We start from the raw sequence: 13,876 nt of genomic DNA on the forward strand, positions 1-13,876 counted from the left end.
AGTGCCTGCCCGTTTTAGGGTTGACAGTTTTCTTAATGGTTTCCCAGAGTACCAGATATGCCCCGGGTTGCTGGGATTCTTGGTTTAGGATAAAACTGCACTTTGCAATCAAGCTTGACTTTTAAAGGATTTTTATTTAAAGGACTAAGAAGAAAGGATAGGTTTAAAAGTGACTGAAGGACTAAGTCATTGTTTTTTTTTTAAGATATTTTCCCCAGAAGAGCCAAAAAATATAATGAGGAAAAAGCAGCTGTACTGAAGATTAGTAGAAACAAAACAGGGATACAAAAACTAGATTTAATTGTTTAAACGAAAACTAGGGATCCTTCCCAGACTGGCTTTCCAGAAAGGTTGGGATGTGGGGATCTAGACTCCACTCAATGACCAGACAAGAGCACCCTCACCAAATATAAGACTCTCGCTTGAAACAGGCATTGCAGATCTTGCTAGTTGCCTGAGACAGGCCCGCCATTATCCTAGGGAGTGATATTTTCGAATCTGACAGAGATCCAAGGAGGCCTAAAACGAATTTGGTGGGAGAGGAAGAGGACTGATTTAACCCCCTCCCTCACTACAGCCCAATCCCCTTGGTTGGTGGCTGCGCCTTGTCTTGGAGTCTTGGGCGCAGTGGGACGTGTCTCTCCCACGTTTCCCTTAATTAGGAGGAGGCAAACTTTTCTTGTTCCCTCCCACTGGCTTTGGTTTAGTAATCAAACCCACATGAGTCACGCCAAACACGCAGCCCCCTCCTACCCGAGTGACAACAGGACAGCATACTCCAGGCTGTTGTCCCTTTAAAATCCGAATCCAAAGGGGCAATGATTTATCAAACGCGTATTATCAGGGAGATGTCAAACGAAGGGCACCTTGCTTCCCACTGACGCAAACCCGGCCTTTCCCGGGAAGATATAGAAAGCGCCTCTTGTTCCTGGTCCAAACCTAGTCCAGCAGCGGGTATTACTCTACGGTTCAGTCTGTTGTCCGCATCAGACATGGTAAGTGCTTGCTTTTATTCTCTTAACAGGAAAGGTAGATGTGGGGGTCAGGAGGACGGGTTCGTTTGGGCTATTTATTTTTGGAAATATCTGTGCAATAGGAGAGAGGCAGAGAACCATTTTGAAGGCTTAAGTCCAGGTATTCTATTCACACTTGGGAGCTTTGCCTGAGGGCAGAGACAGTTTTCGCTAGTTGTACAAGTCAACCTCTCCAGAACCCGATCCCAGGCACTGTCCCTGGTGCTGAAAGTCAGGATTAGCGCACCCGCAAGTGGCTCTGGGTCTTAGCTGTTGAGAATGCCGGCTGTAGTCCAGGTATTGTGTTTGCTATGCTTAAACTCAGTCTGTGCGTTTGTGAAGCGGGTTAGCCGGGAGGCTTTCGGTTGAGGAGAAGGTAACTTGAATAGTTTTACACTGAACGAATTTAGCATGGAACTCTGGAAGGTAACACTAGCATGAAGAAGCCACAGGGAAACCCACTGCTGGCAAGTCTTTAGGTTCAAATTCAATGGGGAGAAAGCTAATGAAAATTATTGGCGAGTTTTGGTCCTCAATCAAGTCCAGGGAAAAGAAGGATATTATATTCCAGGGAATGAATAGCAAAATAAAAATACTTGGCAAGATCTGTATACAATTCTAGGGGTGTGAAATCAAGTGTAGAGTGTGTAAGGCTAAAAGCCAGTTACTACTTTGTGTGTTCTATCTGGTTTATTGCTTCAGTTATTATTCTATCTGGTGGTCTGTTTATCGTTTGTAATGTTTTGATAAAAACCCTTTATCCTTGACTTTGCTACCTAGGTGACCAAGGTAGGTTTGGAGTACTGGCGTTTGAATTTACCCATGTGGTTTCCAGTCCTGGTCTAGGCCAGAGCATCGGTTTTGTGATCACAGCTTGTCTATGAGAAAAGGGGGGGGGAGGCAATGTGCATTGTTGAATGACAAAGGAAATGGGGCGGAAAATTAAAGAATCTTTTCACAATGGCGAAGGGGATGTGGTACCCATAGCCTTGATTTGAAATCCACAGAGGGCAGGGAGCTCCTGTCTGTAGGGTTATTTCTACACTGCCCGCCTCTTTTCCCCTTCCAAAACCACTCGTGCTTTTTTCTTAATTCATCCTCCAAGGCGGGGTGGATATTAGCATCTTCATGTCCCAGGGTTACAAACAGCACTGGCCTGGCGAGTTGAGAAACACCGATTCCGTTTGCTCCCCTGTGTATTTTGTGTCTGGACCTGGAATGCGAGCATCTGTGTATGCAGGTGCATATATTTTATTTTTGGTGCTGCCGTGACCTTTTTTGTTTTGCACGAACTTGACGTTGTGTTTGCAGGATTGCAGTGCTCCCGAGGAAATGAATAAGCAACCAGCCAACAGCCTAGAGGCAGCAGTGCGGGGCCACCGGGATAGCCCACGTGCACCCAGGACCAGCCCTGAGCAGGACCTGCCAGCGGCCGCCGCGGCTACAACCGCGCCACCACGTGTGCCCAGGTCAGCTTCCACAGGCGCCCAAACTTTCCAGTCCGCGGATGCGAGAACCTACGAGGCCCAGCAGCCCGGAGTGCGGTTTTGTAAACTCAGCAGCCCCCGGGCACAAGCGACCTCCGGGGCCCTCCGGGACTTAAGCGAAGGGCACAGCGCACAGGCCAACCCCCCTTCCGTGGCCGCTGGGGCTAGCAACACGCTGCACTGCAAGATCCCAGCTCTGCGTGGCCCGGAGGAGGACGTGAATGTGAGTGTGGGCAAGGGCACGCTGGAGCACAACAATACCCCAGCCGTGGGCTGGGTGAACATGAGCCAGAGCACTGTGGTGTTGGGTACCGATGGCATCGCGTCGGTGCTTCCAGGCAGCGTGGCCACCACTACCATACCGGTAAGCAGGTCACAAGCGGCTGTGCTGCCTGCTGCTCTCCAACCGCGAGAAGGAGGCTGGGCCCTGGCGGGTGCACGTATGCTGATGGGGAAACGGGTTGCCAATGCCAGGTGGTGGATGCTGGAGTAAGCTTTGGGGCTTCGGAAGCTCGCACTGCTGGGGGGGGGCAGGGGTCAGGTCATCAGTTAAGGTTTGGGGTGTACGAATGTGTGCAGTGACAGTGCCAGCAAGGTTCGGACTTGCCCTTCCCAGCCTCAGCGATAGAACTGGTGCAGATCCGTTAAATATAAGCATAGATTCTGCATCTTGCCACAGACGCGAGTACCTATCCTATCAATGTCTTTTCGTGTCTTCAAAAATAAAAACTCAGATTCAAAAAGAAGCCCCGAGACAAGCCTGGGGTGGTATGGGAGGTGGATGAAGCTTATTTTGAGAGCTTTTTCTGGTGAGCCAAATGTACTACCTGTGAACTCTTTTAATGAAAGGCTGCTGAAGTTTATTAAGAATCAGGGTCTCTTAACCTAGGCCCTTCCAAATCTCAGTATCTAATTTAGAAATTTTCCCCTAACACAGGCCCTCTGAATTGCATAAGGTTCAATTCAGGTCCTTTCCATTTGGATCTCTCCTGTATTTACCCCTTAACCAGAGACAGGAAAGAAGCCTGCAGAGTGAACCCCAATCTCTGGACCAGTGATAAAGGCAATCTTCCCTCTCTAGAGGTTTTTGTTTGTTTCTGTTTCACCCCAGTGATTTCTCTCCCTTCTCATATTTCTCTTTCCCTAGTGCTGTTTCAAGGATTCCAGCTCTTCCTCTAGCTTCCCTTCAACCTTGGACTCATGAGCTAGGTGTGTGGCCAGAGCAGGCTGAGAGTGGTCAGATTGCTACCTACCACCACGTACCATTTAGGGTTTAGAGAGCTTTCTGTCCCTAATCACCTGCATCCCATCCCCCAGAACTTACATAGTAGGAACTCAGCCACCCAGCCATCAGAGTAACTAGAAATAAACTTGTATTTACACATTTCTTTGCTTTGGGCATTTCTTTCTAGAACATTGTTCTGCATATTAGGTGCTTCTTACAGCATGTACCCAGTAGTGGAATAGAAATTATGTTCGACACACCTCCCTTTACCTCTGCATTGCGACAAAAGGAGCTGTGTTGGAGGGTGGGGCTAGGAGTGTGGGAGGAACAGCGATGGAACTTTAAAGAGCCAGAGAAGCCTAAGAGTGCCAATGTTTCAGCCCCTTCTGACACTCATTCAGTCCTTCATCTCCTGCTCCTAGGCTGTCTTCTCTCTTGACCATGGCTGCCTTATCTTCCTTGACCCGGAGAACCTTGTGAAGCACTCCAAGCTGTCACTTGCTAGGTGAAGAGTGAGCTGGGGAGCAGGCTACCCCAGTGTCTGGATGTCAAGAACACTGATTTCAGAGTTCAAACAGGGTGCCCCCCAATCATTTGGCTGAGGATTTCTAGAATCAGGTGCACATGAGGTTGGAGACAGGAGGTCAAGATTCACAGACTATTTAAGTTGGCAGATGCCTCAGAGAGGCCCCCATTGTCTGGATGTGGACACAGGATGAGGCCCTGCCACTTGCAGGGAGTTGTCTTGGCTTAGTAGTAAGATCCAGCTCAGAAGTCATGGTTCTGGCTGGCCTGTCTTTTACCACTTCAATCTTCTCGATTCTTTCTCTCTTTCACCTCCAGGTTTCCGCCCTGCCCATTTCCCTTGCTCCTGGTTTGAAGGATGAACCTTTTTAAATTAGCTGACTAGACAGGTTTTGCCTGCTGTAAACTTTGGCAGAGAAAGTGAGGCAGGGGCTATGGCTGGCTTTAAGCATTAAAATTCTTATTTCTGGCACACATTTTGAAGAAAGGGTTGAGGAGGGGTGTGTGGTGTGGGGTTGGGGGGAGGAATTGGTTAGGAACCTGCTTGCTGGGAACTCCAGGCATGATATTGGGGGTTTGCTTGCCAAATGAACTCCTGGTGAGAGGTTGGATATGAAGGGACAGACGTGCTTGCTAACAGGAGTAGGGTTTGGGGAAGGCTGCTTGCTGGTGTGCCCTGACTGGAGGATTTGGGAAACAGGGTCAGAGGTCTGATTGAAGTGGATCTTTAGAATAAAATTTGGGGGCCTGCTTGCTAAAAGACTCAGTGCAGGGGTGAGGGGTGAGGGCTCTGCTCGTAGATGCATCCTTTCTTCGGATTTGGGGTATTGCTTGCCGATGCATCCTCTTGGAAATTGGGGGTCTGCTTGCGGGGGAAGGACCCTCAGCTGTTGGGGGAGGGCAGAATGGGGCCTGCTGACGACCTATCTGGGTCTGCTATCCAACAATGTGCTTTTCCGCCCTCAGGAGGACGAGCAAGGGGATGAGAATAAGGCCCGAGGGAACTGGTCCAGCAAACTGGACTTCATCCTGTCCATGGTGGGGTACGCAGTGGGGCTGGGCAATGTATGGAGGTTTCCCTACCTGGCCTTCCAGAACGGGGGAGGTATGGCTTTTCAGCTCTTTCCGCCTGCGGAGGGGGCGGGCACTGGAGGGTTGGGGGATGAATCCGAAGACCTTAGGCGGAGGTTGGGAGGGAAGCTTGGGGCAGCCTGCTTTTGCAGGCCAAACTGCAGGAGCGAATGGAACTCGTTGGATTTCAGAGTGGAGATGGGCTCAGCTGAGGCACAGGCCACGTTAGAGATCCTCAACTGGCTCAGGCTGGGTACTGGGTCTCCAACCAGGTGTACAGGGAAGCAGGGATGCGTGAACTCTTAGTTAGATGCCGGTCAGTCTGGAAGCTTGTACTTGATGGCAGGAAATGCGCTTTCGAGCCGGATGCCCTGCTGTCCTGGAGGTTGAATTGTGTCTGGTTGTAACTGAGAAATCCGAGCTTCCTTCTAGGTTGGAGGCGGTGAAAAGAACAACTTTGGCAGAATACAGGGTGCAAGCGAGCAGTGGGGGGCTTGGGATGTACCTAATCGGAGGTTTCTCAGGAGAACCCCACCTCAACATCCCTTGAGAAGAGGCAGGAGGTGTTTTGATTTTAGTTCAATCGTTCAGCAAAGATGAATCTTCTTCCTCGTGTTCCCACTCTATGAAAGACGCTGCCTTTGAAAGAAGAGTGGGGGCGCCAAGGCGCATGCATTAGAACTCATTGGATCTCCGGTGTTCCCACCAGGAAGGGACTCAATACAGTCAGGGTCCCTTGGCTTGCCGCCTGAGGTTGAGGCCAGGGGCTGGCTGCTCACTCCAGGACAGCTAACAGGGGGAATTCAACCTCTATTGGACTAAAGGTGCAAGGAATGCGCCCCTCGCCTAGTCCTCTGGCCCGGGTTTAGGTCCACTCCAGGAGGTATTTGGTGTCGGAGTGGAACGCGTGCTGCAACCGGGCACAGTTACGATGTAAGATAGAAGACATCCTCCTCCACACCCCGCACCTCCAGTTCCGAACAAGACACTTGACATGTCTTAATGCGGCCTGCCTGCGGAGTGTTGGTAGTCAGGGGTGCTCCGGAAACTGAGGGGGCTAAGTGCCCCAGCTGGGTTTTCATTATTTTTTCCCCAGCAGGGCGTCCCTAGTGAGTGCAGGAGGGTGGGAGGAGGTGCAGGTCCTATAGCTGCAGGAACCCGGAAGAGGGTTGGTGTGTGGGGATGGAGCCAGGGGAGAGCTCCAACAGAGCGCTTTTGCCCGAGCAAACGCCCGCCTTTGATTCACCCAGTCCTGGGGGCCTTAAGGGGGCTGCGGAGAAAAGCCCCGGCTTTGTCCGCAGTGCGGCTCAGGCGCCCTACAGCAAGAGTGGGGAGCTTGGCTCTACCTCCTCAGGACAGGAAGGGTCTCACAATAAAGGATTTTAATGTTATTTTTAAAAAGTTTCTATCTAGAGAGAGTAGAGGGGGAGCCCAAGCCTACAGCCCAGTAGTTCCCGGCAATTGCTGGGACCTTCCTGTCTGGAGGCTCCAGCAGGAACCACCCTTCTGCTTGACCAACCCGGAAGAAGTCAGGGGAAGGAGAGGAATGTAGTTCCCTCCCCTGAGCACAGGCCTCTGGACTCTGTTATCTCTACTCCCCAAATTGACTCTGACTCCTGTGAGGGTGTCCCTGGTAATTCCCTCTGGGCCTGAGAATCCCTGCGGAGAAAAAACTCTCCAGAATCCAGCAAGGCAGCAGAGGCCCTGCAGCTTCCTCTGGGCCTTTTGAGGAACAGAGTTGAAGGAGAAACACTTCTGGGGGCTCACAGTCTAGACAAGATAGCCACATAAATATTCTGAAGATAATGGCGCTGGGGGCCAGGGACCATGGGAAGACTTTTCCGGAGAAGGAGGGCTGAGGAGTGAGTTCTGAGCTGAGAAGGAAGTTGAGAAATGTGTGAAGGTGATGCCCCCTGAAGCGTTGGTGTGTGTGGGCAGAGACTTGGCTGAATGAGTGGCCATACAGTTGTCCTCAGGCAGAACAGGCCAAGCTCTGGTGGGGTGAAGGTGTGTGGTTCCCTTGGATTATTATATAAGAGACTCCCCAAATCCAGCTTAGCTGAGTGTAGGTCCTTAGAGGGCCTAGACATTGATGGGAATCCACTAAATCTGCCTCCAGTGAAAGGCATGCATTTATCGAACTACGGAAGGGCTTAATTTGGGAGTGGGTGGGAAATGAAGCATTGTGAAGAACAAAAGACCATTAGCACACATCTTCCTGTCTGGTAGGAAATCGAAGCAAGAATTGTATTCCCACGGATGTTTTTATGATTTTTGTAAGATGGCCCTAAACTACCCTGTGGTTGCCTTCTGTTGAGCTGGGACATCCAAAGCCTCTTCAGTTTATTCTAAGGAGCCCAGCCCAGCCCAGAGGGTTAAGTTGGGCCAGAGCCCTGCCTATGGCTCCTGACTCTTTCTTCCCCCTGTCTTTCCAAGGTGCTTTCCTCATCCCTTACCTGATGATGCTAGCACTGGCTGGCTTGCCTATCTTCTTCCTAGAGGTGTCACTGGGCCAGTTTGCCAGCCAGGGGCCTGTGTCTGTGTGGAAGGCCATCCCAGCTCTACAGGGTGAGTGCAGTTCTCCCCTCTGCCTCCTGACTCTGCTCTCCCTGCTACCTTCCAGACTTAGGGAGGGAGACCTCTTCTGTCCTTCCTCCCCTTGATCATCTCCTGGGGCAGATTGTCTGCATTTCTCTGGTAGACAGAATCCACTCCACTATCTGTGCATCCACTCGTGTAGAGCATCTCTCTCTCTCTCTCTCTCTCTCTCTCTCTCTCTCTCTCTCTCTGTGTGTGTGTGTCTCTCTCTCTGTCTCTCTCTTTCTCTGTCTCTCTCTTTCTCTGTCTCTCTCTCTGTCTCTCTGTCTCTGTCTCTGTCTCTCTCTCTCTCTCTGTCTCTCTCTCTCTCTCTCTCTCTCTCTCTCTCTCTCTCTCTCTGTGTGTGTGTATGTGTGTGTGTGTGTCTTGCATGGGATTTGGGATGATAACACAGGCACTTCACCTTTGCAGGCTGTGGCATTGCCATGCTCATCATCTCGGTCCTCATAGCCATATACTACAACGTGATCATTTGCTACACACTCTTCTACCTGTTTGCCTCCTTTGTATCTGTGCTGCCCTGGGGCTCCTGCAACAACCCATGGAACACACCAGAATGCAAAGATAAAACCAAACTTTTACTAGGTAAGTCTGGGCATGCTTTAGCTGTATGTGTTTTTATGCAACTCAGTCATTCAACAGATATTCAGTAAGTACTTAATGTGCATGTAAGGCCCTCTACTAGGTTGTAAGGCACAGCGGTGAATTCAAACATCCAAACACACTTAACTCTAAACACTTAGCTCATGGTTGGGGCTGGGAGAGAGAAAAGTCTTGTTTGCTCCTGAGAGCTGGTGTTTGTTAAATGTGCAGGTTAACACTCCTACTTGGGATGCTGGCTTTATTAGAGGGGCTTAAACCAGGAAATTGGCAGTTTTACCACGTTATCTAGGACCTTGATTTGTTTCATAGAGTGTTTGTCAGTCTGGTAGGGAGTTAGGAAGCCTTCTTTGACTTTTTTTTTTTTTTTTTTTTTTTTTTTTTTTTTGCCAAGGTCCTCCTTGAAAGACTTCTGAAAATAGTGCTACAAGTTTTAGACTCCAGGAATCCCACACATGTGATCCCTGATATCTGTGTACAGACTCTGCTAGACATCTACATAGTATGAGGGTCAGGAAGAGGGCTGCCTGCTGTGGGGAGAAAGGAAAATTGTGCTGGGTGTGTGAAATCCACTGGGTCTAGGAGTCTGGAAATATATCTTCAGTTTATTTGGTGGAAGGAGAAAAATGAATGCCTCCTTATGTTGACCAGAGAAAGGACTGGGGGGGGGGGTCATTATATGACAGCAGCTGTCAAAGTGTTAAAGGCCATGGCGGTGGTGGGTGGTGGGTAGTGTCAGTCACTTTGGGAAACTGTGGCCATTTAAATGGGTACCAGGATAACGTGGTTTTCCATGTAAGATGGGTTCTCACTGAGGCCAGTTGCATCTGATCTCTGTGATTTGTTGCTAATACTCACTTCCCCAACAGTTCTTTCCCTTACAGAGCCCATACCTTGCAAAAATTTGGACATTATTTGCCCCTGTGGGTGTGTTAACAGCATAAAATGAGTTCTTCCCTCATGTATTAGTTACTTGCTGTTGCTATGATAAAACACCATGGCCAAAGGTGAGTTTTGAAAGAATGAGTTTATTTTGCCTTATGGTTCCATTGTGAGGGAAGGCAAAGGAACAATCAGCAGGCATGGTAAAAGGAGCAAGAAACCAAGAGACTGCATCAGGAAATAGAGAACAAACTAGAAAGTGGTGTCTTAGTGTTTTAATGCTGTGAAGAGATACCATGATCATGGCAGTGCTTACAAAAGAAAGCATTTAATTGGGGGCATCTTACAGTTGCATTGTCATCAGGGTGGGTGGGGAACATGGCAGCATGTAGGCAGACATGGTGTTGAAGTAGATGCTTCCCTTAGATTCAAACTGCATCACACCTGAAAGTGCTCCGGAATGGGGCATGGGGCTTGCACAGGTTCCCAAGTACAAGCTTCTGCTCTGAATGTATGACTAAGTGTCCCTCAGTGTCTTGGGACTAGTGTTCTCATCTCTACTGTTTTCCTCTTTCTAGTTGTTTCTTTCCTTCTTTTTTTTTAAAACTCTTTACTCTTGGGGGCTCTGCCCCATCCTCAGGTCCATGAAAGCCAAGCCTAAAGCTTGTGAGGTAGGTGACCAAGAACTGCATTGAAACCCCAAGCTCTGGAATGCCAGGGCCCTACACTGTGGCAGGCATTTTTTACTTAGCTTTTTGTTTCTACTTAGTGTGAAAAAGGCTGTGTAAGTGTTCTGTTGTATGGTAGAGTTTCTTAAAGGAGCTGCATTTTTTTTTCTTTTGGCTTTCTCAGACCCTATGTGGAAATTCAGGCCTCATGTTGGAATGCCAAAATGTAGTTTTTTTCCTCTTTACTCTTTGGGGGCCCCACCACCCAACTCCCAAATAAATACATGGAGACTTATTCTTACTTATGAATGCCCATAAGCTTGACTTGTTTCTAGCCAGCTTTTCTAGCTTAAATTATCCTGTTTCTCCCAAACTATATCTTGCCTCTGGGATTTTACCTTTCTTTATTCTATATATCTTTCTTTCCTCCTTCTTATTCTGTGGCTGGCTGTGTGACTGTGTGGTTGTGCAGCTGGCACCGGGTGTCCTCCTCTCCTCCTTTTCTTGCTTCTCGATCTCCTCACTCTTCCTAGATTTCTCCTATTTATTCTCTTGCCTGGCAGCCCCGCCTATTTCTCCCTCCTGCCTAGCTATTGGCTGTTCAGCTCTTTATTAGACCAATCAGGTGTTTTAGCCAGGCAAAGTGACACAGCTTTACAGAATTAAACAAATGCAACATAAAAGAATGCAACACATCTTTGCATAATTAAACAGATATTCCATAGGATAAACTCATATTCCACAGCACCTCTTGATAGTTTTCTTAGAGTAGGACAGTGGCACCCAAGTCTGGAAGTTGCATATCAAAATCACCTGTGAACGAGCAATATCACTTAAGGAACAATATTGATGAATTAAAAACCAGACTGTGGCAATCAGTCTAGGGATCAGTATTTCAAAAATTTCTCATATCTGGACTCAGGATGTACCCCAGTTGAGAGAGTATTTGCTGGGGATGCATGAAACCCTGGTTTGATCCACAGCATGGCACAAACTTGGTGTGGTGTAGCAGTGCATGCCTATGACCATCCCAGCACCCCAGAGATGGAGCAAGAGGGTGGAAGTTCAAAGTCATCCGTGACTTTATAACAAGTTTTGGGTTGGTGTGGATTACATGAGGTCCAGTCTCAAAAAAGAAATAATATTTTTTGCTCAGGTCCAAGCCAACGTAGGAAGTGCCAGGCTGGAAGTCACTTTCTTCCTGGTCCAGGATAGCAGTTTTGAAATGGAGTGACCCACCTTCTTTGCCCTATGCAGCAGTTACCACTTATAATCTGTGATCTTGGAGAGACCCACTTTGTAGCTCTTCCCAGAATCACAACCAGCAATCAGCTGCCAGAATGTCTTCCTGGAAGCAACTGCCAAGTTTAGAGCAAGCACACTTTCCAGGAACTGCAGTCTGGAGTGGAGACATCTACCTCATGTCATAACCCATCCCAGAGCCTTTCTTGTTCTTGCCAGACTTTGGCTGGAAGGAAAGTCCCATTTTATGAGTAAGTGCTGGGTCAAGCTGTTGTCTGGATTCAGGCTCCAAGGATGCTTCCCAGAGCTTGCCTGAGACACAACATGGTCACAGTGACTAGTGTCCAAGTGGGAGTCATTCAGAAACACAATTCTGCTGGGCAGTGGTGGCGCACACCTGTAGTCCCAGCAATTGGGAGGCAGAGGCAGGTGGATCTCTGTGAGTTTGAGACCATCCCGGTCTACAAGAGCTAGTTCCAGGACAGCCTCCAAAGCCACAGAGAAACCCTGTCTCAAAAAAAAAAAAAAAAAAAAAAACCCAAAACAAACGAATAACAACAGCAACAAAAAACAAAAACAAAAATAAAGGAACAGAAACACAATTCTACCAATAAGGTCCACTGTTATCTGTGAAGCATACCAAAACCAGCCACCTCCACTGGATCTCTGTGAGAAACGTTCATTGAATTGCCAGTGTTAATATGGACAACAACCTTGCACAGGCGCTTCTTCATTGTTTCCATTTTACAGGTGAAAACCCTTGAGCATAAGTTCTGAATTAGGAGTCTGGTTGAGTTGGGACTGGAGTCAAAGTGTGCATGTCCTTGAAGGCCATGAACTCACCACAGTGCTGAAAGCTTCCCAGTCAGCAAGGCTGGTTCATAAATGACATTTCCATCCTTCCTGAATAGAGCCCTATGAATTACAGATGGTAGGCGACATGATCATTTTTTTTCTAGGTGGCTAAGGGGATTTTCAAACTTAAGCTATAAATTGCAAGGTAGATCCAGGCTTGGACTTTGGACCCTGAGACCCCAGGTTTCTGCCTGTACAGGGTGTTTAAAGAACCGTTGGTCCTTGTGTTCTATCAAGTCCCAGCAAAGTGACATCATCCCAGGTGTTTCCTAAGTGATTTTTATGGTTGATATTCTGTGAGATATGAAAGCTTATGTTCACAATAGTTAAGGGAGTGATTATCTCCATCTAGGTGTCTGTTGCAACCACAGTCACAGTACTGGAGAACAGTAGGAACTTAGTATGTGACCAAGTCCACATAAAATTAGTGCATTAATTCATAGTTCAAACAAATTATGGGCTCATACAAAGGATAAGGTATTCTATCTATAATCATTAAAAATAATCATTCATAAAGCATGGGGAAAACCCTTCCCATATCATGTTAAATGTAAGGTGTATGTTCAGAGTGAAATTCTATCTTTTATTAGCAATACCTACATGGATGGAAAGCATAAAGAATGTTAATAATTTTGGGCCATTATTTGCTCCATTTTCTGTCATAGATGTGCATTTATTGTGTAGTTTATATGGACGTGTTTATACTTTTTAAAGTCATCTGGGTATGATAGACTGGGCCAGGAGCATGGATGGTGCCCCAAGAGACAGGCAGGACCCAGCCTTGGTTTGGCTTCATGTCTCTCTTCAGGTGTAGTTTGAAGTAAACCTGAGAGGGAGAGGGATGGTGCCCTGGCATGACTAGGCGTCTACTCACCAGCTACACAGAGCCAGAGCTCAGAGCACAGACCACAGGCATATTTCACTCTTGTTACTCCCAGGAGCCTGTTGGATGAGTCGCTGCTTTCTTACCCAGGCTTCATATTTGTTGTTGTTGTTTGTTAGTTAAAGGAAACAAAGTATCAATATCTCCTCTCTATACCACTACTCTCTCAGCCTCTGCATCACCTGCACATGGGTGGAGTCTACACCTCTAGTCAGGCTCTCCTCCGTAGGGGTGTCACTCTTGTTGTGGTTTTGAGGTGACTTAGAAAAGGTGACAGTAGCCTGATCTGCAGAGACATAGGTGGCTTTAGAGCCCTTCTGCTTGGCACAGCTATTGGGAAGTTGAGACAATAGCATTTCCCATGCCATCCCCAAGACGGACTTTTTTGTGAGATGGGCCTGATGTCTGCCTCCATCAGTGTTTCCCAAATGACCATACAGCACACTCCCTCTGCCCTATAACCACCTCCTTTTCCCCAGACTGGCATTCTCCCAGGAGAGGTGGTAATGAATGAATGGCTTGACATTGTCACCTTCACACAAAGTGGATGGAGGTTTGTCCCATGCCTGGTGCTGTTGGGATCATGCCATCTGATTGCTTAAGTCACCATGCAGATGAAGTACTGTGCCCACTCCAGCCTGAGACCAGCCCTGGGTCTACCTACAGATAGAGGTAGATTATGCCCAGTCTTCTCATCTACTTTGACCTTCCTTCCTGTTTTTATTAAGATAAGGCCTTGCTCTATAGAGCCGAAGCAATCCTCCTGTCTTAGCTTCTTGTGTCACAAAGCTTGTACTGTCTAAGGTGCAGCTTGTGGGACAGGCTAC

At 48.0% G+C, this 13,876-nt stretch overlaps 1 protein-coding gene across 1 annotated transcript in view; it reads left to right on the plus strand.

Moving 5' to 3' along the window:
* Positions 1-2,330: 2,330 nt before the first annotated feature.
* The window catches only part of Slc6a5 (solute carrier family 6 member 5), a 52,402-nt gene continuing 40,856 nt past the window's right edge, over positions 2,331-13,876 (plus strand). The window contains exons 1-4 of the mRNA XM_027410507.2: positions 2,331-2,864; positions 5,217-5,355; positions 7,758-7,889; positions 8,331-8,504. Of these exons, the coding sequence (XP_027266308.1) occupies positions 2,346-2,864; positions 5,217-5,355; positions 7,758-7,889; positions 8,331-8,504 (964 nt within the window). The 5' untranslated portion in view covers positions 2,331-2,345. The remainder of the gene's footprint in view (positions 2,865-5,216; positions 5,356-7,757; positions 7,890-8,330; positions 8,505-13,876) is intronic.

Source organism: Cricetulus griseus, chromosome 3, assembly GCF_003668045.3.
Source record: "Cricetulus griseus strain 17A/GY chromosome 3, alternate assembly CriGri-PICRH-1.0, whole genome shotgun sequence".
Taxonomy (NCBI): domain Eukaryota; kingdom Metazoa; phylum Chordata; class Mammalia; order Rodentia; family Cricetidae; genus Cricetulus; species Cricetulus griseus.